The sequence below is a fragment of the Leishmania major genome, chromosome 34 (genome assembly GCF_000002725.2).
Source record: "Leishmania major strain Friedlin complete genome, chromosome 34".
In the NCBI taxonomy this organism is placed as follows: Eukaryota; Euglenozoa; class Kinetoplastea; order Trypanosomatida; family Trypanosomatidae; genus Leishmania; species Leishmania major.
Window position 1 is genome coordinate 1,205,129 of NC_007286.2, and position 27,402 is coordinate 1,232,530.

The 27,402-nt window shown below is 60.6% G+C and overlaps 7 protein-coding genes across 7 annotated transcripts; all 7 read left to right on the forward strand.

Moving 5' to 3' along the window:
* Nucleotides 1-636: 636 nt before the first annotated feature.
* Nucleotides 637-5,112, forward strand: LMJF_34_2630 (phospholipid-transporting ATPase-like protein; the record flags this gene model as incomplete). Its single annotated transcript, XM_001686314.1, has 1 exon — nucleotides 637-5,112. The coding sequence occupies one exon, from the start codon at nucleotides 637-639 to the stop codon at nucleotides 5,110-5,112; it is 4,476 nt and encodes a 1,491-aa protein (XP_001686366.1).
* A 1,106-nt stretch (nucleotides 5,113-6,218) lies between these two features.
* On the forward strand, nucleotides 6,219-10,316 carry LMJF_34_2640 (hypothetical protein; the record flags this gene model as incomplete). The annotated part of the gene is made up of 1 exon (XM_001686315.1): nucleotides 6,219-10,316. The coding sequence occupies one exon, from the start codon at nucleotides 6,219-6,221 to the stop codon at nucleotides 10,314-10,316; it is 4,098 nt and encodes a 1,365-aa protein (XP_001686367.1).
* A 744-nt stretch (nucleotides 10,317-11,060) lies between these two features.
* On the forward strand, nucleotides 11,061-12,887 carry LMJF_34_2650 (conserved hypothetical protein; the record flags this gene model as incomplete). The annotated part of the gene is made up of 1 exon (XM_001686316.1): nucleotides 11,061-12,887. The coding sequence occupies one exon, from the start codon at nucleotides 11,061-11,063 to the stop codon at nucleotides 12,885-12,887; it is 1,827 nt and encodes a 608-aa protein (XP_001686368.1).
* A 2,118-nt stretch (nucleotides 12,888-15,005) lies between these two features.
* Nucleotides 15,006-17,738, forward strand: LMJF_34_2660 (conserved hypothetical protein; the record flags this gene model as incomplete). Its single annotated transcript, XM_001686317.1, has 1 exon — nucleotides 15,006-17,738. One exon carries the CDS (start codon nucleotides 15,006-15,008, stop codon nucleotides 17,736-17,738), a length of 2,733 nt encoding a protein of 910 aa, XP_001686369.1.
* A 1,597-nt stretch (nucleotides 17,739-19,335) lies between these two features.
* LMJF_34_2670 (NADPH-cytochrome p450 reductase-like protein) lies at nucleotides 19,336-21,210 on the forward strand (the record flags this gene model as incomplete). Its single annotated transcript, XM_001686318.1, has 1 exon — nucleotides 19,336-21,210. One exon carries the CDS (start codon nucleotides 19,336-19,338, stop codon nucleotides 21,208-21,210), a length of 1,875 nt encoding a protein of 624 aa, XP_001686370.1.
* Nucleotides 21,211-22,202: 992 nt separating this feature from the next.
* Nucleotides 22,203-23,819, forward strand: LMJF_34_2680 (conserved hypothetical protein; the record flags this gene model as incomplete). The annotated part of the gene is made up of 1 exon (XM_001686319.1): nucleotides 22,203-23,819. The coding sequence occupies one exon, from the start codon at nucleotides 22,203-22,205 to the stop codon at nucleotides 23,817-23,819; it is 1,617 nt and encodes a 538-aa protein (XP_001686371.1).
* Nucleotides 23,820-25,065: 1,246 nt separating this feature from the next.
* Nucleotides 25,066-26,781, forward strand: LMJF_34_2690 (conserved hypothetical protein; the record flags this gene model as incomplete). Its single annotated transcript, XM_001686320.1, has 1 exon — nucleotides 25,066-26,781. One exon carries the CDS (start codon nucleotides 25,066-25,068, stop codon nucleotides 26,779-26,781), a length of 1,716 nt encoding a protein of 571 aa, XP_001686372.1.
* Between the last annotated feature and the right edge of the window lie 621 nt (nucleotides 26,782-27,402).

Sequence of the window (27,402 nt, forward strand, 5' to 3'; positions counted from 1 at the left end):
TCTGAGCGAGTCTGTCTACCCGGCCAGTAAGCCACCCGACGGCAGCACTTCTGAAGCCGCCTTGATAGCGCACTCCTTCTCTGCTGTATGGCTTGCGTTGTTTGCTGTGCGCTACTCCGTTTCTCCTCACCACATCACGAAACCGCATCTCTGCCTCTGTGTTTGTTGCATGCTTTTTTTGCGTGTGTTGTTTCTGTTTTCCTCTCCTCCCCCATCCCCGACACACAAAAACGCACACACACACACACACATTCACACCGCACACTGAACTATTCACGGCTCGCATCTGCATAGGGATATATAAGCATATATGTGTTTTGTTTGTGCCCGCGCGCTCTGCTCTGCAGCTGTTCTCCTCTCTCTCTGTGTCCGACCTGTGGTTCCTGCGCGTGCGTGTGTGTGGGTCTCTCTGCCTCTCTCTCTTTGCCTCTCACGGATTCTCCTCCGATTCGTTTCAAAGTCTGCCTGCTCATCCTCGTATCCGCTCTTGATGCGGCGGTGTTGTTCCGACCCCTCCGCGCTCACTGACGCTGCACGTTATGCAGATTCGCACTCTCACCCCTCCCTTCTCCATCTCCTCGATAGTTGCGTTTCGTTCGAAGCTATCCGTCTTCTTCAGAAGACGGAACGTGAACGATGCGAAAGTGGGTGCAACAGCGGCTTGCCAAGCCGGCGAAGGACCGCTCTTGCGAACAGCGCACGGTTCAGCTCAATGACCCGCATGGCCGCACCAACTTCTGCGACAACCGCATCTACAGCTCCCGGTACAACATCTTCACTTTTCTGCCGCTGAACCTGTGGGAACAGCTTCACCGCCCCATCAACATTTACTTTGTGCTGGTCGTGGCGCTGCAGTTCATTCCCTCTGTGGCGCCAGTCAGCCCCCTCACGACCATCTTCCCCATCACCGTCGCATTCCTCGTCAACACGGTGAAGGAGGGCATCGACGACCTGCGCCGCCATCGGCAGGATGCTGAGGCGAACGAGCGCGTGTACCAGCGCGTGCGGCCTGGCACACTAGAGTTAGAGGATGTGATGAGCGCCGACATCCGTGTCGGCGACGTTCTCATTCTGCATCCATTTGAAGTTGTGCCGAGCGATGTGGTGATTTTGCTGACCTCGCACGACAGCGGCAGCGCGTACATTACGACAGAGTCGCTTGACGGTGAAACCGGCTCGAAGCAGCGGTTTGCGATTCTGCATCAACTATTCAAGTACTCTCAGGCCGCCGCCTCGCCCGTACCGTCTCTGTCGCAGTGCTGCGGTCTGACCTTCGGGACGACAACAGCGCCTGACAGCAACGCAGCCGGCGTACACGCCTCGGCAGCAAAGACCACGGGGAAGTTCACAGATGCTCCGGTATGTGACTTGCGGCGCTGCTGCGACAGCGCCGAGGATCACCAATTGCACTGCCTCCAGTACGCGTTTCGCTCTCGCCTGGTGCTGTGCTCTGAGGGTCCGAATGCGCAGCTGCACTCATACCACGGAGTCGCCACGGTGTGTGCGCCGCGCAGCTCATCGCAGACCTGGAGGGAGAGTCGGCCGTCGACAAGCAGCACCTGCGGTGCTGCCGGTGATGCAGTCAAAGCCGGGAGGGCGGCCCCAGAGTCGCTGCCTGGCTGTCGTTACGGCTCCTTCCCTGCTCCAGCGGTACTGCCGATATCTGCGGACATGGCACGCGCGGGCGAGGCAGACATGGGCGAGGCATTTCCGCGCCATCTTCCGATGCCGATGACGGCGCCCCCCCCTCTCCGCCAGCACGCGGCCCGTACGCCAGACTCCATGGACGCAGACTCTTTTCCATCTATCGTTGACGAGCGCAGCGGTCTTCTGGAGTCAGGCGGCCCGTCGCAGGCGAGTGCTCCGCCGCGCCAGTCCTCATTGGAGGGGCAGGCAGGCGCATACGACTACTTTGACGGCCCGGAGCAGACCCTCTCCGTTAACATCGACAACGTTGTGTACTCGTCAAGTCGCATCGGCAACACGCACTTCATCGTCGCCCTTGTCATCTTCACTGGCTGTGAGACGAAGATGAGCATGACGCGCAACGTGCTTCCGACTAAGTGGGCCACGATCGACAACCGCTTCAACTACCTGACGATGCTAATCTTTTTGGTGCAGTTTATCCTGGTGTCGGCGTGCGCCTCTGTCTCCTGCTTGCATCTCAAGGCCCACGCCCCGCTCTGGTACCTCGGCGGCTCGGTAGACCCGATCAAGGTCAGCGAGTACTTCCCCATCATGCCGCTGCGGTACCTGATGATGCTGTCACCGATGGTGCCACTCTCCTTCAAGGTGATGGTCGAGATCTCAAAGGCGTATGTCAGCTACGTCATCCGCTGGGACGAAGATATGCGCACCGAGGTGGAGTCCGTGTCGGTAAACAACTCAGCCCTGGCCGAAGAGCTGGGGCAGGTCGAATACGTCTTGTCCGACAAGACGGGCACACTCACCGCGAACACCATGACCTTCCGTGCCTTGGCCACCGTCAACGACACCGTCTTCTCCGCAACCACCGAGGACTTCATCGAGTCGGATCTGCACCGTCCTCTGGCTGAGGTGGGCAAAACCATCAAGGCAACGACGGCACGCGGCCAGCACGAGGACTACTACCTCATGCTCAGTATGGTCTTCTGCAACACGATCGAGCCAACGCTGTCACCGCAGTTTAGCGCGAACGGCAGCGTGGCTTACGGCGCTCGCAGCACCCGCAACAGTGGGGTCAGCACAAACGGCAACACGTCCTTCTCGACACGCTGGATGTCCTCATCACCGGATGAGGTGGCCCTCGTTGAGGGCGCTGAGCAGTGCGGCTTCTCTTTGCGTCGGCGCAGCCGCACCCACGGAACGGTTGGGCTCTGGGGCGAGGCTGGTGCGTCCCTGGAGGTGGAGGTGGTGCGCACGCTGCCCTTCAGCTCCGACCGCGGCATGATGAGCGTGCTGGTGTGCTGCCCCGCTGTGGCTGTAAAGGGCGCAGAGGCGGAGGCCAGGGACACCGCCGACGGGGGTAGCACTTTTCCACCCATGAACTATGTGCTGCTGATCAAGGGTGCTGACGAGAAGGTGCTGCCGCGCTGCACCGACGCCTGCAGCCGTTCTCACCTTGAGGACATCACGAACCGCCTCGCCAGCTTCTCGCGCGAAGGACTGCGCACGCTTGTGTACGGATACCGCATCGTGGCGGAGGAGGAGGTCAAGGAGGCACTGTGCCGCTTCACCGCGGTAGAGGCGAGCTTCGCCTCCGCTGTAGTTTGCGAGGCGGAGCTGCAGCGCATTTACGCCCTGCTCGAGCACGACTTCACGTACTGCGGGATCACCGCGGTGAAGGACGAGCTGCAGGAAGGGGTGCCGCAGACGCTCGCTCAGCTTCGCCATGCCAATATACGGGTATGGATGCTGACGGGTGACAAGACAGAGACGGCAAAGCAAACGGCGGTCGCGTGCGGGCTGCTGACGTCGACCGACCGCGTCATCACCCTCACGCCGCCCAATGAGGATCTTCTGGCGCCGACGGATCACCTGGCCTACGTTTCGGAGAAGCTCTCCGAAATAAAGGGGATCTTGGCGCAGGAGGGACCCACGGTGGAGATGACGATGCTGACGCGCTGGCAGAAGGTGCGCGGGTGGTGCCGCCGCTTCTTCTGGGAACGCTCCGGCCTCGAAGATTTTGTGCACGAGTTCACGCAGCCGGCGACGTGCGAGCGCATTCGCCCTGTTGACCACCCTCTCCTCACGCAGCCGCTGAGCACCGTCCAGGCTCGCTATGGCCCAGTAAGCCCGTCAGTCACGGACATGGTGCCAAGGGTGTGCGGTTCGGCGCGCCGGGAACCTGGCTTGCACTTCGCCTCCGCCTTTGGCGCTTGCTCTGACTTTGACACGTGTGGTCTAAAGCGCGGCTACTGCGTTACGCTGTCGGGCAAGACCCTCCGACTGCTGGAGAGGGAGGATGTCATGTCGCATGGTCATGGCGCGGTGGTGCGCCTCTTCCAGCGGTGCCTGTTGCAGGCGCGCGCGGTTGTGTGTAGCCGCACCGCTCCCTCTCTCAAGTCGTACATGGTGGACATGGTGCGGCGCTCCGGCCACATCACGCTCGCGATAGGGGACGGCGGCAACGACGTCCCCATGCTGCAGGCGGCGCATATCGGCGTCGGCGTGAAAGGGCGGGAGGGCAGCCAGGCGAAGCTCGCGTCCGACTTTGCGATCGGCCAGTTCCGCTTCTTGTCGAAGCTGATCCTCGTGCACGGGCATACCGCCTATCAGCGCACAGCCATGATTGTGCAGCAGAGCTTCTGGAAGACGGTGCTCATTTCCTGGGTGCAGGTGCTCTTCAACGTGTCCACCGATTTTTCCGGCGTGTCCTACTGGGATTCGCTTAGCCTCACCTTGTACAACGCCATCCCCACCGTCCCCGTGACGTTTCTGTGCGTGATGGACATGCCTCTCTCGCACTGGCTCCTGTGCACGACAACGCAGCTCTACACCATGTCCCAACGCGGCCGGTACTTCAACGCCACCACCTTCTACGGCTATGTTGCTCGAGCGCTTCTGCACGGTACCATGATGTACTACTTGTCCGTCGCGCTTCAGCGCGGCGCTGGGGCGATCATGACGAATGGGTGGGTGCTCGACCGCAGCGGCGACTTTTACGCGCCGTACATCGCTGTCGTGACGGTTCACACTTACACGGTGTGGACCGAGTCTCACGCCATCACGATTGCGCACTGGTTCTGCTTTCTCTTCTCGATCTGGACGTGCTTTCTCAGCTTCTGGCTGTACGCGCGCGCACCGGCGTCGCCGAACGAGACCTTCTCGATGCTCCTCAGGAGCCCATCCTTCTACCTGTCGTACCTCGGTTTGCTCACCGCTGTGTGCGTCTCGCTCGCCATCTATGCTATACCAAAGATGTTATGGTTCCCCGATGCCCTGCAGCTGGAGCGGCTGCTGCTGGCGTATATGCGGCAGACGCGTGCGTGGCACCGCGGCTTGCCAGTCCATGCCCTCCGCGTCTTCTTCCAGGAGGACAATCCCTCACAGTTTTGGAAGTCCATTTCGCTCTATCACGCGCTGCGCTACTCCAAGCCTCCGCGGCAAAACTTCACTGTCGCGGCCGATTAGGAAGCGGCGGCTTGGTTGATATCCGTGATGACACGAAGTTGCTGGCTGCCCTGTCCCTCCTCCTTGAGGAGAGGGAGCCGAAGAAACGGAGAGAGAGGCACACTCACTGGGTAGGGCTCACGTGCAAGGAGCACTTGTCACCACAGTCGAGCCAGGGATGCCGTCGTCGGTCGCGCGCACACAGCTTTCGTCCCGTTCTGGTCGATACAGGGGTGGGGTTCATGGGTGCGCGTACCGGGTATTCGTCTCACGGGGTCTCTGTTTCTCTTTGTGCTGTCTTGCGTGGCAACCTTTGTCCCCTGCCCCTGCCCACGTGTCGAGCGAAACAAAAGCAGACAAGCACGTGCGGCCTCCTTGACAGGGGCGGAGGTTGGGCCATCGCGTCATCACTTAGGTGAAGGCGACTACACAGCGAAGCGAAACACCACCTTTTCCTTTCCATGTCTTGACGCATCTCTCCTTGCAGTCGGTGGCCGGACACGTGCCCGCGTGGAAGGTGGCTTAGAGGAGCGAGCGGAGGGAAGGCGAGCGATGGCGTTTGGGGTTCTGCGCCTTGGACATGCTTGATGTGTGGAGGTGCGCGTGTGTTCGTGTTGTCCGACACGGACGCATATTTTTCATGCTCTACATTGTCCTACCCTCTGTCTCGCCTTGCCCACGTCTTCGCCTTTCATCTTTGCTGTGTTTCTCTCTTCTTCGCACTGCGCAGACTCGGTCACGGCACGGACGGACGGAAAGGAGAGAGCGTGGGGCAAGACCGCCGGGCAACCACGGCCCCCCGAGGCGGCCACTAAGAGGCACGCTGCACGTTTTTTTTTTTGGGTTTGCCTTGCTTCGCGCGTCTGTCGTGCCGAATGTTTGTCACTCGGGCTGGCTTATTTGCCGCATCCCAGCGGCGGCGGGCTCTTTGGTGGCCACGTGCTACTCAGAGGCGAGACGGCGTGAAATGCGCGCCAGACGACGCGATGGGAGCTTGCGTACTCCCTGACACGGTGATTGACGCGTGTGTGCCACGACGAGCAGCATCTCGCGTGGCCTGTGGTGCCTATACGCCCTGGCCTCCGGCTATTTTCGCGTCGCTCCTGTTACGCATTCCGTCTTCTCCAATGTGCCTGCGCGGGTGCGGCACGGAAACCAAAGATCAGCAAGCATCCTTGCCGGGCGAGGTGCTGCATATTACTCATTTCTCTGGTGAAGCCTCGCAGACACCAGCGTGCTGCACGGTCGGCACGCTGTACGACACACTCGCCCACGCACAGGGCTGCTCCTTGACCGCGCCTCCTTCCCTTGAGGTGTTTTTCGTGCGTCTTGCGTCCTTCGCGCCGCTGTTTCTGTGCCTTACCCCCACCAGCCACCCTGGTAGTGCTGCCCGCCAAGACAGCGCTGAGATGCTTCTGGAATACTGTGCGGGGATGACTGCCTCTTTATATTCCACTTTGCACCCCTTCATGCGACGCCTGCTCCGCGATGTGCGCGTGTCATGGCAACCGTGGCTATCTTCACCCAAGATAGCAAGGGTCATTGCTGCTGCTGCTGCTGGTGGTAGTGCTGACGGTGATTGGGGTTACGAGCGCTCTGTGCCCGAGCACGTCTCGCCGTCTTCTGTGTGCGATTCCGCGGACTCTTCTCTGGAAGCGCTGCGTTGCTTGCCAGGCGACGGTGGCCGTTCAGGCACGCGTGCAGGCAAGCATCGATATGTGTGCACCTCACAGGATGCCGTAACGGCTGAGAACGCGTGGCAGCCGCTGCTAGAGCATGTGCCACCGTTCTTCGTGGCTACTGCGCGGGTGCAGGCGAGTCTGCGGCGCGCGTACTCAGATGCCAAGGCGCTGCGCTTGTTGGATGCGTGGTCATCTCAAAGTCGCTTGCATGCCACCGCACCCCTTGACGTCGTGGCACACGCTGAGTGTAGAAATCCTTCACGTCTGCGTTGCAAAGACAGCCGATGCGATGGCCCGTACGTGGAGGCGTCACCGTGCGGAACGGCTATTCGAGCTCCATCGCCGGAGCAGTGTCTGCAGGCCGGCTGTCCCGCCTGGCTACTGTATAAACCGCAGCACGCACCTGCCACACTTCACGAAAAGTACATGCTTTCACACTGCGTCGACGACTGCGGACCGTGGCTCATGCACATGGCGCTTGCGCTGGTGTGCGCCGTGGTCCCTTCAACTTCTCAGCCGCTCTCTGTCGTGCGCCAGATATTCTCAGACCACCAGAGGCAGCAGTGCTCGCTCTGGCAGCAAGAAAGGTACTCTGAGAAAGCGATCGAAGCAGCTGACGGACTGGATATTGCACCGGCAGCGGCTCATGCAGCGTGCGCGTCTTTCTTCCCTTGTGTGGAGGTGCTGCTGGACCATCCACAGCTCGCTTTTGCAGTGCAGGTGACAGAGAGGTCAACCGGCTGCGTCTGTGCACGCTTTCCGGTGCCAAGCGAAGCTGGTGCGAGGACGGCGGCGCCATCCAACAGGCTGCAAGAGCTGCAAGTGCAGCTGCATCCATCGTTTTCGCATGCGCAGCGCGGCAGGGCGGATGCGGCGCTGTCGGTGCTGGAGAAAACGCACCGCATAACGGTGCTAGCGGAGGTGCCGCGGCCTCAACACAAGCGCGACGCTCCTTTCGACATTTCACATGTGTGCGCTGTTCGGTTCCACGATGCGAGGGATGGCGTATTGACCGAGTCGCTGGAGGCTCTGCTGCAGCTACTGGAAAAAGAGTTGGCAACGACGCTTGCAGCGGGGAGCGTATCGGATGCAGAGCAGGCTTTTTTTCTTGGCGTGAGCGAAGTTGCGGGTCTTGGTGACGAGGCTCCCATTCGACGGGATGCATCGACAACAGTGCATGGGGCACGGTACGCTCCGGAATCGCCGCGCCTTGTGCTTCTTCTCACCGCTGTCCACAGCGATTCAAGGGTTATGGATGTTATTGCCGTTGAGGGACGTACGCTGTGCTCGCAGCTGCGGAGGATGAGGGCTGATGACGCGACTACGTCTGGAACGGACGAAGAACAGGTGGCAGCCACCAAGGACAGACTTTTGCCCGTTCTCGCCAGAGTACTGCAGTCGCCGACGTTGGTGAAGGTGCTGCCGTCCTCCGCGTTCGTGGAAGACTCTCTCTGTGGTGCACACCTTCTGCGGCAACGCGGCCCCTCTGCCGTGCGCTGGCTACTCGACTCCCTTCGCAGCGAAGCGCTTACTAGTGTGTGCAGCCTTGAGCATATCGCTCACTACGTCGGCTACCCGGTCGACGGTGTCATGCCGCTTACGCTGACGAGCGAGGCCGACTCGCTACTAGCGTCCACCATCCTTTCTCGCTACAGGAGCGCCATCGACACAACAACAACACCGCAAGGGAGCGGCAGTGGTGGCGAGACTAGGGGCTCGGCGCTAGAACAGAGCACGTCTGCCCGTGTCATCTGTGGAGCTGCGACGGTCTCGCTCGCTGGCTCGCTGCTTCTGCAGAATCACGCGCAGGAGCACCCGTTGCACATGCCCCACGAAGAACGCGGAAAGCATAATGATGGGAGCGCGACTGAGTCGACACTGGGCATGACCCTGTTGTGTGCCTTGCAGCGTTGGGCGCGGGAGCCGACTCTGGCACGCCAACACGGACTCGCCCTGCGTCTGGAGCGATTTCAGCGGTGGCTGGCACACGCTACGGCCGGCAACGTGGACGACCTCATCGCGCATTCTCGGGCCTCTTCAGATGCGGCGGCGCGGCACCTTCCTATGGGGTTTGCTGCCGAGCAGCGATGCCTCGGCGGCCGCGAAGTGACTCTTCGGGACCTTGTCAGCCGCTTTGGGCCGGAGCCGCTGCCCAGCCCGTGCTGGATGCGCGGAAGGCAAACGGCCCACTCCCGAAAAGTCAAACGCGGCTGTTGCGATGCCGGTGTGGCAACGGTGAAGGACACGGGGGACCAGATAGTCAAGGCAAAGAGATCCGACTCAGAGGAACGTCCTTCTCTGCCGTTCCCTGCGGAGCTTTCTGCGTCGGAAGGGCACGTGGACGTCGATGCTCTCGTGCATGACGCGCTGGTTCGGGAGGCGGCTGCGGTGCTTCAGGCAGTAGCGAGGCATGCGTCACCCACCAAAATAGCGGACTCAGACGCCGCGACGAGCACTCCGCTCCATAACGACGCTGGCCTCCCACTAACTCCTAAAGAGGCGTCGACGGACGCTGCATGCTCTCGTCTCCCTTCGCCCCCTTGTTCGCCACGGTCGGACGCTTGCGCGACGTCAGGTGCGGGTGCTCCAGTCGAGGAAGACTCGCTACAGAGTTACCTGTCGACACTTTTCGATGAGGCCGACGCAAGGCCGACGGCAACGACATCGCTGCAGAGGCCTGGCCCGGCTGCGCAGTCATCTGCTTTGACGTCGTCGGCGCAGCGACCGGAGGGGGAGACCACAGGTGCGGACCCTGTCGGGGCGCCGAATATGGTGCCATCGCTGCGATCAACTACAGCGGTTTCCGGCGCAACTGATCTATCCACTGACCACCTCCCCGCCGCCCCTGCCTCTCACCCAGCTGCATGTGGTTTTGAAGGTAGCGGGAGGGACGACCCACCCACGGCGAAGGCCCCGGTCAGCAGCACTCTTGCTTTGCCGATGGGCTTTCTCTACGGCCCCGCCTCCGTTATCACCACCTCTAAATCTTTCGCCGCACCAAGGCTGGCGAGCGCGAAGAGCGGCGCAGGCGAGCTGAGCCACCCCCTGAACTTTCCGGTGTCTCCCGGTTTGTATGGCAGTCGAGAAGCGCCGCGACAAGGATGGCCGCCGCCGCCGAACCAGTCAGCATCCATCATGGAGTCCGCAAAATCGGCACCGTCGTCTCGGCAGTCGCCTTCGGAAGTACTCACCACATACCACCCACCGTCGCTCGACGCCAACTTTGCACCGGTGGCGCGTTTTGACCGCTTCGCACCGTGGAGGCAGTCAGCGCCTAGCGCACCAAACCCGCAGGACTCACCTCCCTCTCCGCCACCGCAGTCGCCGTTCTCCTCCCCATGCGCGATGCCGTCTACGTGTCAGAACGAGTCAGCCCAACCGCCGCGACCAGCGTCTCTTTCCTCCGCGACACCCACGGGGTCTTCACTGCAGACGTTTTTCTCGTTCGACTCCAAGGATGCCGAGCGGCTTCGCTTGAGATCGCTGCTGGTCGACACCCTTCGCGGCACCACTAAGCGCCCACCGCCATCGCCGCGCCGCTGAGGACTTCACCACCTGCGCCCCGCATCGCTCCTCATGGGGCCATTTTTTCCTTTGGGCCTTTTTTTGCGTGCTGTGACGGTAGCGCTTCGCGGGCTTCCCCCCTGCCCCCCTCCTGCTGCCTTCGCACCTTGAGTGAAAGTGCGGCGAAAACGAAAGGCGGTGTGCCGCCTCACGTCGAGTTGTTTCGTTCCATTATTTTTTTTTTCCTCTTCTTCCGTGTTTCTTCTCTGCTTTGGCTCTGCTCTTGCGCCGCTTCTTGTGTGTGCGGGTGCGTGCGTTTGGTTGGCTTACGCTGTTTTGCGTGCTAAAGAATCTCGGTCCGTCTCTGGTTTTTGTGGTGTGTGGGTGTGGGTGGGAAGATTGAGGCGCTGCTGCACCCCGCACCACTGCTGGTGATGCGTGCTCCCAACCGCCAGGATCGACAACGGAACATATGCCTACTCGCAGTCGACGCCGGCGTTACCGGTTTACCGGTCCTCTCTTGTGAGACATATGCGTTCTCTCTTCTGCATGCTCCCTCCTTTCTCGCTCATCCTCTTCTTCCGTGTTCGGGGCGCTCTCACTCGCCCATCACCAACGGCCTCCACCATCAACCTGCACAGGTACTGCAGGTATCACAGCTTCGCTTGGTTTCTTGTACTTCGTTGTTGTTTTTGACGAACTGCACAGCTGCCTCCCCCTCTTTCCTTCCCACCTCCTCGTCTTGCTTTCTCCACTCCCCCCCTCCTATACTTGCATGCTTCGATGATGTTGTTCTCGGCTGGTCAAAGCAGAATGCGGCTAAAACTCCCGTTCATGTCTGGCCGTCGCGCCGCTGCGACGCTGTCGCTGCTCCAGCTCCTTCTTGCCCTCGTCCTAGCACTTGCTGCGTTCCAGGCGACGGCGGCCGCAACGGTCAGGGGTGCTAAACGAACTTCCACGAACGATGCGGACGACAAGATGACGGTGGAGGAGTCAGACGAGAACCTTGACGCGTCTGGCTGGGTGTCGCTGATTGTTGTCGACTCCATCCTCTTGCTGTTTGCCGCCCTCTTCGCTGGCCTCACGCTGGCGTTGCTCGGCCTCGACACACTGTCGCTCGAGATTATCGCGGATAGCGGCTCCGAGCCCGACAAGACGTACGCACAGAAGATTTTGCCCATCCGTCACCTCGGTAACCAGCTCCTGTGCACGCTTATTTTGGGCAACGTCATGGTGAACACCCTCATTGCGCAGATCACCGACTCGCACATCCACGGCTGGGTGGCGACGGTGGTCTCCACCGCGCTGACAACGCTCGGCGGCGAGGTGATTCCGCAAGCCCTCATGTCCGCGCACGCGCTGCAGGTCGGCTCCAAGTCGGCGCCGCTCGTGAAGTTCTTCGTGTTCATCTTCTGGCCCGTGTGCAAGCCGCTGAGCATGATTCTCGACAAGTTCATTGGCAAGGACCCTGGCCAGATTTACGAGCGAAACGAGCTCAAGAAGCTAATGTTCATGCATGCTGCCCGCAGCGCCGAGTCCGGCATTGGCGCCGGCGAGGTCGATCTTATGGTGGGAGCCATGGAGCTGCACGAGAAGACGGTGATGGAGGTGATGACGCCGGTGAGTGATATGCTGATGCTGGAGGCGAACGAGCGGCTGAGCGAGGAGACGATTCAGCTGATCTCCGACCGCGGCCACAGTCGAATTCCGGTGTACCAAACCACAAAGAACAACGTTATCGGCGTGCTGTTCGCAAAGGACTTGCTCATGGCCAACCCGCAAGAGAACACGAAGGTGCTTCTGCTGGTAAAGTTCTACAACCGCCGCTGCCATGTTGTGCCCTCTGAAACAAAACTGATCTCGATGCTCAAGTACTTCCAGACCGGCAAGTCACACATTGCCCTCGTGCAGGAGGTGCAGCAGCGCCCCTACGGGGACCCGTACTACGAGGTGAAGGGACTTGTGACCATGGAGGACATCATCGAGGAGCTTATCCACAGCGAGATCTTTGACGAATATGACATTGACCCGCATGAGATTCAGCACACAGCGCTTGGCAACGCCTCTAATCTGGCGAAGCGGCAGGTCGGACTCACCTCCAAGTGCTCGCGGCGCGTTCACCTGAACTACAACGAGCTGCGTGCCGCTGCTCTCTTCCTGTGCGAGTCACTGCCCGAGCTCAGCATGGAGGACGTGTCGGCCCTGATGCAGGGCATGATAGAGTGCACCACCGTATACCGCGTCCGGGCACCGAAGGACTCACGCGGCATGGCTGATGACGACAAGCAGAACGTGTGGCTTTATCGAGAGGGTGTGCCGTCGTCTGTGTTCACCCTCGTCGTGTCGGGACGTGTTGAAGTGTTTGCGGGAAAGGAATCGATCGCGCTGGAGATGGGCAGCTGGTCACTGCTGGCGACCGATGCCCTTTCCTCTGACTTGTTTGTGCCCACATTTAGCTGCCGTGTCATTCAGGACTCGACACTCATGCAGATTACGCGGGAGGCATACGCTGAGATGCTGCATATATGCAATAATCCTGTGAGTGACACCTCGAGGACCGCCTCGTTGGCGGCGAACGCGGGGCGCAAGGCGTCCATGGAATCTATCTAAAAGAGGAGGAGAAAACAAAAGGGGGAAATACAGAGCAGGGAAGGCAATCCGAGTTTGCACGCTGGCGTGTGCTGGGCCTTCTCCATCTAGATACTTATACGCGCTCGACGATGCTCCCTTGTTCTTCGCTCGCTTGTTGCTTCTTGAGTGCGATCGACTTGACATCACCGCAGAGATGCGTCTTTTGTTTTGTTAGTTTTTTTTTTTTTTGCTTTAATGTTTCCCTTTGCATCGTTACTGCGTTGTTTTCTGCTGCCCTGCGTATGTGCGTAGGTTTTCGCTTGGACGCCCATCACGTGTGTGCCCGTCTGTGTCTCCTCTCTCTCTCTCTGTGTATGCGTGTGCGCACGTGCGGATGCATGGGTCTCATTGCGCCGTCGTCGTCGTCTTCGCCGCCCTCCTCTTCAGTGGCAGCACCGCAGCCCTCATGTGTTTTTCTCTGTCGCTTTCACTCTGCCCTCCACCGCAGCAGACTCAACCGCCTCTCTTCACATGTTTTACCACGAAGGACGCCCGCCCGTCCTTGACCGATATTGAATGCGGCACTCCACTCTACAAGAAGGGGGAGGGGGCGCACAGCAGCGAACGAAGAGGGAAGAGGGGTGGTGGTGGTGGTGGTGGTGTGGGACGGCGCCTCATTGCGAGTGGTGGAGAGTGGGCGGCGAGGGTGCAGGGGAGCCCACACTGAGGTGGATAAGAGGGAAGCAGAAGGAGATAATAAGTGCGACGATACGCAGGGGCTGGCTTGTGACGGCATGCGTCTCGCAGCTCGCTTGTTTACTCCCTTTTTTGGCCTTTTTTAGCTCTGCGGCCTGTTTCTTTTTCTGTTCGACTCTATCGCACGTCTTTCTGCGCATGTGCGCGCGAGAGTACCATCATGGGGAGGAGTGGGGTGCGATGAAAAGCTCGCAGTGGTGCGTCTGTGCATGTGTGCCTGTCCAGTGGTGATCACCGGCACTTTCTCCCCTCATCTTTTTGCTTCTTTTGCTCAGCGTGCGTGTTTCTCTGCCATGCAACATGAGTTCTCCCTCCGCTCCACTCCCCTCCCCTCCCCCCGGCCCTGTCACACGCCCTCCATCGCGTGGGGCGAGGCAGCCGTAGGCACACACACCTTGCAGCGAGGTGCCGACTCAGCCATCTGAGAGCACCGCCCCTGCCCTCAAACGCCACCCACACACCCCGTCTCACAGGTCGCCTCGCAGCAGCTCCTCCCACACCATGCACGCCGCCACAACTGGTGCGTCCCCCTCGGGAGAGGGCTCCGGCTCCCCACACCAGTGGGCAGTGAGGCCCGGGTGAGACATCTTCGCGCTGCGCGGGCACTTCGCCCATCATATCGACGGGTCAGACCGGTGCACTGTCGCAGGCTGCAGCGATGCCACGCCGATCCAGCACCTGGCCGCTGACAGGAGTAGCGATACATCGCCCGGACCCTGTCCGCGCCACAAGTGGTTCGGCATCGGCAGGGCGATATAGGAGAGGGGAGGGGTGCCGCTCGGCTTCTCCCCACGCAGAGAGAGAGCTGGTGAGGGGCTGTACTGCACCCTGGGATACCACCCACGGTGAGGTGCCCCCCCCCCCTCCCCTGCCTTGATCAGGGGTACTCTTCTTCTATGTGAAAGGAAAAAGGTCACACAGATCAGCAGCAGCATGAGACCAACTGCATCAGTAAGAAAACAAAGGTTGAAAGAACGCCGAGGGTTGTGTGGGCCGTACGCAGACCGCTCGGCCGGACGCACACCTCTGCAGCTTTTGAGGTAGCAAGTGAAAACAACTCATAGATCTGTGCTGCCGCTCACCGTGCGGCGCCACACCTGTGAGCTCACGTGCGTTCAACGGAACACCAGCTTTTTTTTTCGCGTGGTGCCAAGAGGATGGGGATTGTGGCAAGGTGCAGCGTCCCTCTGCCCTGTGCTTCTCTATGGTCAACCTTATTTTTTTTTCTTCGTTCCTTCTCGATCTCGTGCTCTCTGCTTCGCTAACAGAAACTGTGCGTACGCAAGCATTCTGTGCCTTGTTGGTAAACGCCTGTGACTCTTCTTTTAGAGGAGGAGGCCTGCCGCCGTGTACCTTGCCTCGTTATCCTTTTTGTGTCTGCCGCGTACGAGTACATTGCTGATGAGCGGCGGTGGCAGCGAGGCTGAAACTGCCGAGCTGGTCCTGTATCGGCTCGAGGAAATCGACGAGCTCCTCGCCGCTGTCAACGGCGACGAGGATGACTCGCAGGCCGCCACGCTGGCGCAGTACCTCCGGGGTGGCCAGGATCTGGAGAGTGCGTTGAGCCTGCAGGAGGAGCGGCTGCGCGGCTTCCGAGACACGTTCATCCAGGCCCATGTCAGCCAGGCAGAGAAGATTGCGCAGCTCTATCACGAGTTCGGCGCGTGCGAGCGACACATCGTTGACTTCGAGGAGGAGATTGTGGCATTCCAGCGCCAGCTCGAGGGCAGTGCAAATGACATCGTCCACATGCAGCAGCAGGCAGACGCCTTGGCGCGGAAGGTGAGCAACCGGCGCCAGGTCAGCAAAAAGATCAACGAGGTCTACACCGCCCTTCAGAAGTGCGATGCTTTCTGTGATGTCATCTCGAACAAGAGCGTCGACGCAAGCTATCTGGCCAACTTGCGCGAGCTGAATCGCCGGCTAGAGTTTCTCTCCGGCAACAAGGCCCTCCAGTTTTCTGCTGTCGGCAACGAAATCCGGCCAAAACTGACGGCCGCCGCGTACAAGGCGGGCGATAAGCTGCAGCGCTTTCTCACCAAGAAGATTCTCGCGCTCGCCGAGGACCCATCGCGCACCGTCGACGAGCAGCAGTCACTGGAGGAGAGCGCGCAATTCGCGTTTCGCTTTCTTCAGCTCTATAACCCACCGGTGGCAATAGATGTCACGAAGCTGTACATCCGGTACATGTCCCAGTCGTACGTAAGGCAGTTTCGCCTCTTGATCGCCCAGTTCTCGGAGGTGTCGGCGGTGCACGCTGACCCGCTCGAGCCGCTGGTGTCGGCGGAGGAAGCGCGAGACATAACGAGCAATCGTGACATCGGCGCCCCGTCTGGCAACCAGGTGAACCCAGCCCTTGTGAACTTCCCAGGGCGAACGTTGGCGCGTCGCCAGCGGAGCGTGTCGCAGCACATGCGCGGCTTCACCGGCTTCATGTCCAGCGGTGCGGCTGTCTCGAGGACTGAGTCGCTTCGTCTCCTGCGTGCAGCTACCTTCGAGGACTCTGTAAAGGCGGTGAACGCGCTTCGGGTGCGTCACGGCAAGCTTTACGTTGACGATGCCGTGTCAGAACAGCTGGACGAGTGCAACAGCTGGACGTGGCAGTTTGTTCGCTGCTTCCAGACGCTGGTGAACACATGCGAGTCTGAGTGCCGCTTCATTGGCAACTTTTTCTGCGTGGCTGGCGACGTTGAGGGTGGTGAGGACTTCACGAGCGCGGAGCGGATTGCCCGCGCGGTGCTGGGGAGCGCCGTGCACAGCGTGGAAACTTCGATTATGGACGACCTGTCGATCGTGATGGAGCGCACGGAGGTGCTGGCCGCGTTGCGGGTGTTGGAGACGGTGAAGCAGCACCTCTGCACCTCGCTCGATCCCATCCCGCTCCTGTTACTGAGCGGCGTGCTAGAGATGTCGAAGTCGGCGTTGCGCAACTCGCTGCGGACGGCCTTCGAGAATGACGGGCTCGCTTTGGCTTTCCTGCCGACGCTGAAGCTTTCTCCGTTCTATCGCGCCGCTGCCGAGAACAGCAGCTGGGCAGGCATCCTTGGCAACAAGCCGTACTGCGCCACGTTGGGCCCTCACCCCGTCGTCTACCGCGTCTGCGGAGTGCTTGGTCAGCTTGAGTACCTGAACACCGCGGCCGTGCGCGCCTCCGCGTTCACTGGTGGCACTGGTGTTGCCTTTGATCCATCCGTTGCCACCTTCGTGAAGAAGTGCCTTGCGCACATGATGGCATTTGTCGATCAGCTAAAGCGCCGCCACACGAGCCCGCTGGCTCAGCAGGTGTTTGCGTGCACTAACGTGTACACGGTGATGGCGACGTGGCGGGAGCTGATGTCGCTCAGTGGCGACGGTGAACCAAGCTCGTCAACTGGGTCTCGTTTAGCTTCTCCTGAAGCGAGGAACCGCAGCGCGAGTGGCGGACACTCGCATTTTGACACTGGCGTGTCGGAGCTGCCGAAGGTGTCACACGCAGAGCCTTTGGCTGCTGACGGTGGTGCCGCTACCAGCAGCATTTCGCACCACACGCAGTACCTGGAGAGCCAGCTTCAGAATGCCATTCAGGGGTGGGTGAGCGCCGAGCAGAAGAACGGCAAGTCACCGTGGAATTATCTTCACGCGTTTGTTGACGAAGCGGCAAAGGCGCTCGGCGAGGGTTTCTTCGGTTCCGCTAGTCAGCCACCATCCACTACGTGTGCCCCAAATTCGACGTCGGCAGCACCGCCGCCAGCCCCACCTCCACCGCCCTTCGTTCTGCCCGCAGAGCTGAGCGAGTGCGCCGCATTGCGGGTAGTCACGCAGGTCCACTCGCAATGGCAGTCTCAAGCCAAGGCGGTCGCCGAGGTGGTGAGAAAGGCGGTGCAACAGTCACTGGGCCGCACTGTCAGCAATGGTAGCGGTGACGGCACGACCGCCGGCTGCTCCGCGGCCGCCACTGCAGTCCGGCAGCGCCAGTGCGATGAGCTGTCCACGCTTGTGATGAGTGCCATCTTTTCGACTCTGACGGAGTCCAATCGAAAGCTGGCCGTCTTCGTGGCGCACTACTATAGTGGCAACCGAGAGCTGCTGTCGAAGCTGGTCAGTAACACGATGATGCTCCACGTACTGTCCCGCTTACTGGAGTCGAGCTCGTAGCTCTGTTGTCACCTAGCCGTTGCTGCGACGCTTTTGGTTGTAGTCGATCCCCATGCCTCGCTCGACAAGCGTGCGCGACGGCTGCCGTGGCGGCGCGCCTGTGGCCTCCGTCTCGGTGGCTGCAGCGCTGTTGCTTTGCTCTGTCTCCGCGCGCCTCATATTCTTGGTCTCGGACGGGCTGCTCTCTCCCCCTCTCGCTGGAGGACTTGGCTGTGTGGCAATACCTTTTATCGCCCCAATCGCAGAGGCGGTCTCTCCTCTGTCTTTCTGTTGTCCGTTGTTTGTGCTTATGCCTTTCTGTTTTTTTTTTTTCCGCTGCTCGTCCTCTGTATCTGTGGCAGTGTTCGTCGTACGCGTGCCTCTCGCGAGCTTCTCCAGCCCACTGCTTGCGCTGTGCAGCCGTCGGTGAGTGGAATGGGTGCACCGCACACACGCAGATATGGAATCGTCCATGAACCTCCCCGCTTATCCTCTGTGCAAAGTTCACACCCCCGGGCTCACTTGTGGGCTGCGGTCGATGTGATCTACGTGTGCTTCGTGACCCCCGTCCTCTGTATCTCAGTGTTTGCCGGCGCGAGTTCTCGCCCCCTCCCTCTCACTACTGCACGCCTTTCATGCTTGGCCTTTATTTTCCACCGCGGATAGTGCCGGCCTCCGCCGTGCGTGATGTCTCCGTGCCCAGCGCCCACTGTGTATGGGGAGGAGCCAACCAGCTCGCAGGCCCGCCCTCGGGTACGGCCGGCGGGAGGGGGGACCCTTGGTGTCGGCAGGACTGGCGTGGGGCTGGCGCTGTGCCGAAGAGACTTGCGGGCTTGGTGATACTCGTGCGAAGCCGCTACGAGCGGTGTCGACGGTTCAGCGAATATACGCATCCACTCACTGCTTTGTTTTATATTGTGCGTGAGCTGCGATGTGGTGATGGTGGGCCGTAGTTCTGGGTCTGGCCCGCGCTGCACGCCGTGGAATTGCGGTGGGCTGAAAGGCGCCGAGGGGTGTTGGTGGGCCCGGCGCCTGGACGTAGCTCTAGTGCGGCAGAGGTAGAGGAACTGTGGTCGCGTGCGTCGACTTGCTCGCTGGCCTTTGTGGAAATGGACACTTCGCATTCGGAGAAAAACAAGAATCGCGTGAGTGACGCCAAACGACCCCGTCGGGCTCCCTGCATGCTGCGCAACGAGAAGCGTCTTTCCTCTCATCCTTTTCGCCGTGCTCATCGAGAGGCCTTGTTTAAGCGAACACATGCATTCGCGCACGTGATGCACTGGCCTGCGCGCTGCCGTGGACGGCCTGTCGCTGATGGCGCACGTGCCGCATGTGGAAAAGTGCATCTGCGCACGGTGCCTCTCTCTTCCTCATTGACAGCGCCATGCCACCTCCTCTTCTCCCCTCTGCCTCATCTGTCGCGTGCTTGTGTCCCCCCGTGGATGGTGCGTAGGTCGCGTCTTTTGTCTCCTTCGATTCTTGATTGCTGTTGCGCATGCGTGCTGTGGCGACCCGTGAGCGATCTGCGTGACGCTCATATCAGTCTGGTTGCGCCAGCAATGACCACGACGCCTGATATCTTCTTTGTTCTAGCCTCCGCTCGTTGCTTGCGTGTCCAATGACAGGCCTTACAATTCTGTACGGGACGCAGACTGGCAACGCGGAGCGGCTAGCGCTGCGCATCGCTCGACTGGCACTTTGCCAGGGGTTCGAGCGCGTCTCGTGCCTGCCAGCCGATGACCTGCCTATCGCCGAGTGGCCGCACACCGGAGGGCCTGTCGTTCTTATCTGCTCCAACGCGAATCAAGGAGATGCCCCGAACACGCTTCGCCGGTCGTGGGCGTCGTTGCTACAACCCACCGCCGCTGGCAGCATGGAGGGTCTGCAGTACGCTGTCTTCGGCTTGGGCGACTCGCTGTACCTCAAGTTCAACCACATGGCCAAGATGGTGCACAACCGTCTCCGGCAGCTGGGCGGCACACCGATTGTGATGCGCGGGCTGGGAGATGAGAGCGATGCGAAGGGTGTGGAGGAGGCATTGCAGCCCTGGCTCGCGGAGCTGTGGACAGCACTTGAGAAACCGGGCAAGTGCGGTGCCGCCGCACGCACGCCGGCTTACCCGCAGGAGGACCTTCCTTTCTTTCCTCTTTTCAGTATTGCCTCCGCCTCTGCGTGCGACGAGGCGACACCTGGCACGCCGTCTTCTTCCGCTAACGCCGCCGTCGTGCCACTCCCGTATTTTGACGACTCTGTGTTCTCCTGCGAGGTGGTGGCGAACAGGCGCCTCACATCTGCTGCGTGCGAGCAGGTGGTCCACCACCTGGAGCTTCGTGCGGGTCCTGACAGCACGGACGCCGCGGCGTACGAAGTCGGCGATGCGCTCGGCATTTACTGCCCGAATCGCGAAGAGCTAGTAGAGAGGCTGCTGCGCAGACTGCAGCGAGACGGGGCAGAGATGGTGGTGGTGACCCCAGACTCCTCGCATGGACTCGTCCGTCAGCCCACCCGCCCCTTCTTTGGGCGGCCTCTTTCTCTACATTCGTTGCTTCGTCACTACTTTGACCTTGACGCCGTGGTGTCGCAGGAGTTCTTGTGGATGCTCGCGCATGGGGTGACTGGGGAGGACGAGGTCGCGGTCGACGTGCGGGAACGCCTCTACGAGCTGGCAGATCCGTCCAACGTGAACGATTACCTTCAGTATGCGCACCGTGAGAAACGCAACCTATGCGAGGTCCTGCACGACTTCAAGGACCTTCATCCATCTCTGGAGTTGGTCTTGTCGTTTGCGACGCCGATGCTACCGCGCTACTTCTCCATCGCCTCCGCGCCAGCAATGGACGGCGCAGGTCGTTTTGACCTCTGCGTAGGGCTGCTGGACTGGCACACGCCACTGAAGCGCCACCGCACCGGGCTCTGCAGCTCCTACCTCGTGGGGGCGGCCCCCGGGACACGGCTGACGTGTTTTGTCTGGCAGGGCTCCCTTGCACTTCCTGCTACACCGACTCCGCTGCTGTGCATCGCGACGGGGACGGGCGTTGCACCAATTCGCAGTGTTCTGCGGCAGGTCGCAGGTCTTTCCACGCAGGGCTGGGCTGACGTGCCGGTGGTGCTTGTATTTGGATGCCGACGTGAGACGGAGGATTACCTGTACCGCGAGGAGTGGGCGACGCTGAAGGAGATGGGCGCACTGCCCACCCTCCGAGTTATCCCGGCCTTCTCGCGAGACACCGACAAGAAGGTTTACGTGCAGCACAAGCTCGGCCAGCACGCAAGGCTGACGTCGTCCTTTTTGCAGCCCGAGGGCGCCGGTGTCCCGCCTGGCGTGGTGTACGTCTGTGGAAACGCGAAGCAGATGCCGAAGGACGTGCAGCACACCCTAGAGCAGATTGTCGAGGCGACCGTGGCGGGGGTGCAGGACGAAGCCGGGGCGGCCGCGCACATCAGGGCCCTTGGCCGCGTGGGTCGCTATCAGGTGGACTCGTGGTCGGCGTAGGCGTGAACATTTTTGTGTGTGCATGTGTGTGTGTGTGTGTGCGTGTGTGTTACTCTCGTTCAACGGCACGCTGTGCTTCAACTGATCATCATTCGCCACCAACCCCACGGTGCCACCTCGATGGAGTTACAGCAGTCAAGCACATGAGGCAAGCAGTGCGGTGAGGTGAGACACCGGTAGATTGTTTGCGTAGTCGTGCAGTGTTCCTGCTCGTGACCCCTTTGCCTGCGTCGGCACCTGCACGACGGAGAACCATCCCGGGCAAGCAACCCTAAACTGGAGGACACTCAACAGGCTGCTTGTGCTGCAGAGCTTGCGATCGTGTGATCATAACTGTTGCCCCTCTGCAGGCGAACTCTCTCAGCGCATCATCCTCTACCGGATTTGCGCGACGGTGCTACAACAGGTATCTCTTCTCTTCCTCTGTTGCCCCCCGTCTCTCTCCGGTGCCATCTCCGTCCTTTACTATTGGTTGAGCCGCTCTTGACGCGCCACATTGCGCGCCGACCCTTGTTCTCCCCTCTTCCACGCGCGCTTAGTCGTCTTGCGCGTGGCAGCGGCACCGATCCTTGGCGCCCGCGGCACGCCGTGTGTGCAGGAAACACAAACGCAAGCACAGTGCTCTGCTTGCCCGTCACACAGCCGTGCAGGTACCTTCGCCCCCTCGACGGACACGCTGCACACATTTTCTGAGCAAGATACCGAGCGCTCCTGTTTTTTTTCCTGTTGGTTGCTTGTTTTACCTGCTCGCTGTCTGTGGCTGGCGTGGCTGTTGGCTACTCTGCATCAACGAGAGCCCGGCGAAGAGCGGCGTTTGCGAGCGCGTGTGTGTTGCGGACACTTCAACGTCACCGTAACTGAGCTCCGGCGTCGCTCCGCGTGATCCACACTTTCAACGGTCCCGCCCTCCCTCTCTCCAAGCGCTCCTTTCCTCCCTCCCATTCGTCTCATCCTACACACGGGCGATTGCGCCGTCGTTGCCGTTGAAGAAGATGGCTGACCATTCCGCTGCCTCGGCCGCGTCGCAAGGGGCTGCGAGCGCTTCTCAGCACCAGCGCATCCTCTTGCAAAAGCAGCTCACCGAGGTGCGCATGGAAAATGCTATCCTGCGCCAACAGCTGTACCAAGTGAGTACTCTGCTCGACATCGCCGTGAGCAAGCTGGGGACTATGGGTGTGTCACTCGAGACACCCATCGACATTCGCGCACTGCGCACGGAGGCGTTGCAACGGGCACATGCTGAGACGGCCCAGGCCCAATACAACGCAATCGGAGCCTCACCAGAGAGTGGAAAATCCCCTGCGCAGCATTACAACAAAAAATTCCAGATGCGCCAGCAGCTGCGCGAGCACACAAAGGCGGTTCAGTGCTGCGCCTTCTCCGACAGTGAGGACCTCCTCATCGCCACTGGCGGCATGGACTGTCGCCTAATCGTGCAGAACTACCTAAGCGGGGCGAAGCTGTGGGATGCCACGGCGCACGAGGAGGCGGTGAGCGACGTCGCTTGGATGAATCACAACTGCCTGCTCTCCGCGTCGTACGACAATACGGTGAAGCTGTGGGATGTGAACGGCGGAACGACGAACAAGGACGTGTTGTACCAGTACACTACCCACGGCTTTGTGCTCTCTGCCATTCCGCTAGGACCGTCGCTGTTCGCTTGCGCAGACTCGCGACACAAGACGGCCATCGTCGACGTCCGTGTCGGCGGAAAGGGTATGGTACAGGAACACGACTACCGCATCAACTCACTGAGCTATGACGAGGCCGCCCAGCAGCTGCTGATGGGGCAGAGCAACGGCGTGGTGTCCATTTGGGATATGCGGCGGCCTGATCAGGCTCTGTCCACCGCCAGCAGCAGCATCGCTGGCGTTTTGCCAGGTTCGTCTTTGCCGCCGCTGCAGCATCAGCGATGTGGCTCCATGAATATGAACGGCGCTGTAGAAGGGGACGCCACACCCATGACGACGCTGGAGGACGGCGCTGCCGGCGGCACCAACACTCCCGGATTAAACAGCGGCCTCATGGCAGGCGGCAGCGTCAGCAGCGTCGGCGGCCCACCCCGCTTCACCTGCGCCACGGAGATCGAGAATGAGCCCTCGCGCTCGCCCATTTCCTTTATCGCCCACTTTTACAGCGACGATGACACGTGTCGGCTTCTGTGTGTCTCGGGCGACAACATGGTGCGGCTTTATCGCGGCAATTTCAGCGCCTTCACCGGCGGCGGTCGCAAGGACGGCATCGGCCTGTATGTGCTGCGCAACGTCCTCGCAGGCGTGCCGACGCGAGGCAACGTTATGCGTTGCGGTTTCTGGAAGGGAGAGCGTGATAAGACGGAGATGTCGGTCTTTTTTGACGATGGCGAAATGGACGGCGTGGCTCGGCCGCCGCGGCGTCTGACAGAGTGCGACTTGCTCGTCACAGGCGGGCCCGACAACACCGCGCAGGTGTGTGACGTTACCGATGATGGCGGTGCGGTGGTGCTGGAGCGGCTGGAGGGTCATCGCGACCGTGTGACCGGGGCAACAGTGCGCCGCTCCCGCAAACCGATCATCGCCACGATGAGCGCAGACTCGACAGTGCGCATTTGGATGCCTGTCAAGTCCTGATGTTGAGGCATGTGACAGCCGTGGGGAGGATCGCCGTGGGCGGCAGCCCGTCTTTGGGGCGGGCTTACGTTGCATCTCTGCTTGTGTGCCGCCGTTTACGCGCCTGCGCGTGTGTTCTTGCGCATCATGTCCTCTTGACCGTTGCTTTTACGGAGAGCGGCGCCTTGCTCTATTCGAGGACGCTACTCATGCAGCGCGGCTTTGGGCACCGCGTGCCCTGTGCGACTCGACGCCTCTTTTTTCTTGATTGTTGCGCTCATGCCTCAGATGGACACCACAGAGACACACCCGAAAAATGGGGAAACACACCGTGGTGTCTTTTCTAGAATGTGAGCCCCATCCACTCTTCCACAGTGACACCCGCACCTCGCCCCTTTCCACTGTCCCAGCAATGCGGTCGGCGAAACGGAAAGCAGAGATGTACACGCGGCCGGTGCCTGGGCGCGTGGTCTCTGTCCACACCGTCTGCTGTGCTCTTCATTGTTTCGCTCCCTCTCCCACAAGAATACAGCTCTTCGTCTCCTTGCGCCACCTTTCTTGTCTCCTGCCAGGTTAAGCGTCAAGTGTCCTGGGGCAGCGGAGGACCCTCTCAGGCAGCCGTGCGAACAAATCGTCCACACACCCACACACCCACCCACCCACCCACACACACACACGCACACCCACACACCCACCCACACTACACACATACACACACCCACACACACACCTCCCTATACACGCATACACGCACACACGCGCCTGACCGGCGGAGGCAGGCGCTTTTCTTTTCCATTTCACGTTTTCCTGCCGTCGCATCTGTGTAGCGTGGCACGCGCACGGTCGTCTCTTCCGCACGCATCACTGATTGACGCCCATGACACCCTTCGACGGTGCACGTTTGTTTTGCTTGCGTCCAGTTTCTGTGTCCATCTTCACCTGCCTAGACTTAGATCTGGTAGCGTTGCTACCTGCTGCTGCGCGTGCGCTCTCTCCTTATTGTTTCCTTTCGCTTGCTCTGCTTGTCAACCTGCAACCTGGCTGCAAATCGCCACTTCCTCAGCCGCTGCCGGACGTTGCCGTAGATCATCGAGTTAAGGACAGGTTGGAAACCGCGGCGTCGCTTTCTTTATTAGTACTCTCATATACGGCTGCTTCGCGGTTGCGTCGCACCACCAGCGCATCTCCTGCCACGACAGTGGTCGTTGAGTGAAGCTACCCAGGTACTCATAGAAAGACAATCACCAGCGCTCACACACACTCACTAATGACATCTGCACGAGAGGCTCACCACTCTGCACCAAACATCCTTGCGTTTCACCAGAGCCATCATGATTTGATAAAGGGCACATTCGCGCCCGACCTGCATGGCAACCTCCCGCGCCATCTCCACAGTGAGATTCTGCAGACAAACCCGGCACCATTTCGGCTACCTGCTACAGGCGCGCCACGGTCCTCACCGTATCGCACGCCGCAGTGGACTGAGCTCAGCGAGTGCATTCGTGAAGTGTCACCACTTCCCTTCCCAGATGATGATGTCCGTCGCGTCGCCGGATCCCGCGCAGAGCCGCACTCTCGCTCGCCATCGACGACGACGTCTTTGCCAGGATATGCGGTGTTAAGGCGCCTCGCAGATCTTTCGCAGGCGTCCGATGTCGACCCGGCAGCCGTCGCAGCCGCTCTTCGAGAGGCTGAGCGGATGCTGGAGGTTCCCACGGACGCCGGCGCAAACCGTGAATATGCACGCCGCAGCGGTGCGCTGATTGCCGAGAGCACCACAGACGAGGACCGCTTACCTCTGAGTCGTGTGCGAGCGACGTCGTCGGTCGCGTCATCCGCGTCTGCCGGGCTTCGCGAGAATGTTCAATCACGATGCCCGCGCCACAACCACGAGCACCGGCGTCATCAGCGCCACCACTGCGATGGGGGCCGTGCACTTTCACCCGCCGACGTCACTGCAGCCTCCGGATTAGGGGCAGCGTCTCGCTTCCACAGCTCCTCATCCTGGGGTTGGCCAGCCCCCGCACCCGTCCTTTCTGGATCGCCGGCGCCGCCCCGCCCCGCACCCACCGCGACAACTTTGCCAGCGAACAACCACGCCGGCCCCCATGCATCTTCCATCACAGCGGGCGTTCTTGACCCCACCCTGCGTTGGTATGACGTGTACTACACCTGGATGCTCTACTACCAGCAGCTGTACGCCGCACAGGTGCTGCAGGAACGGCAGCGGCAGCGCGCAAAGCGAGGGGAGAGAGGGAAGAGAGAGAGTCACCGCAGTCTTCAGGGCAGGCGTGCTGTTTCTCGCGCAGCCAGCTCGGGGCCGGAGGCGTCGATGGGAAACCAAGAAGATGACACCCACTGTGCTCACGCGCTACGGCAGCCTCGCGCTGTGGCACGGGTAGAGCGAGGCGGCGTCCCCGAAGGGGGCGTTCGTAGTATGTCCAAGGCTTCTGTGTCAATGAGTGCTCAGCCGACTCGTCATCATTGTCCCGTTTCTCCTCCAAAGCCAAGCACTCGCAGCTGTGCGTGGCAAACACCACGGGTGTCGGGTGAGAAAAACACGAAAGGTGACGACCGGGCTGCGCGTCTTCGTGCGGAGCTGCGCCGCCTCGAGGAGGAGTACGCGGTATTGTCCTCTTCGTTGGCCGATGTCGAAGATGACGGGGCGCAGCCTCCAACCTGTGCTGATGGCCGCATCAGACACTTTGCTGCTGCCTCCGCCGCAGGCGCGACCATCGCAAGACCGCAGCCAGCGTGGTCACCTGCACCGGCAGAGCCTCGCGCGCAGAGAGGTAAGTGGCTGGGCAGCCGCGACCATGCCGGTCCAACCTCGCACCGAGGTTCTGCGGCTCCAGCGGAAACGTGGCAGGCTCTTTCGGAGCGTCAGCGCAACGGAACCTTTCACTCGATGGCGCGCGTCTGCACAAGTCGTGGTCGCTCACAACAGTCGTTCTCACGTCAGCGACCACAGTGGCGACACTGACGGCGCGCCGACGACGACTGCGTTTTTCTTTTCTTCTTGCGGTGTTTCCGTGCAACGGTGCGGCGTTACAAGGACGCACAGGTGCACGTGTGGAAAGAGGCAAAACACATGAGTCACCGAAGCGCAGCACTCCAGCTCGCTGTGCCGTTGTCGCGCAGCCATGCCTGCAACACCGAATACGAACGAATGACAAAGATACGGAGGGGAAATTCGCACAGAGAGCGGCACAGAGCGACGGTGTCTTTTTTATGTCTTCCGTACGACTTGCTTTCACGAGAGACTTGAGGGAGCGGTAGAGGAGGTCAGTGGGCAGACGCTGATAGTTCGCCGGTGCCACGTGTCCCGTGTGACTCGCCGACAGCGGCAGAGCAGCCGTGCGTTTTGTATGCCCCCCTTCCCCTGCCTTCTTCCCTCAACCCCCCGCCTATGACGTTGCTCTGCACTCGCGTCCACTCCATCCACGCATATTCTCCCCTTCTTTCAACTCCATTCTCGATCCTTTCTCGTTCTCGCCGGAATCGCTCACACACCAACTGCGCAGTCAACAACCGGAAGTGGATCACTTGACCTTCCGTGCTCATCCGCGCGTGCCGGCTTTCTCTTTTTTGCCTTTGTTCGCGA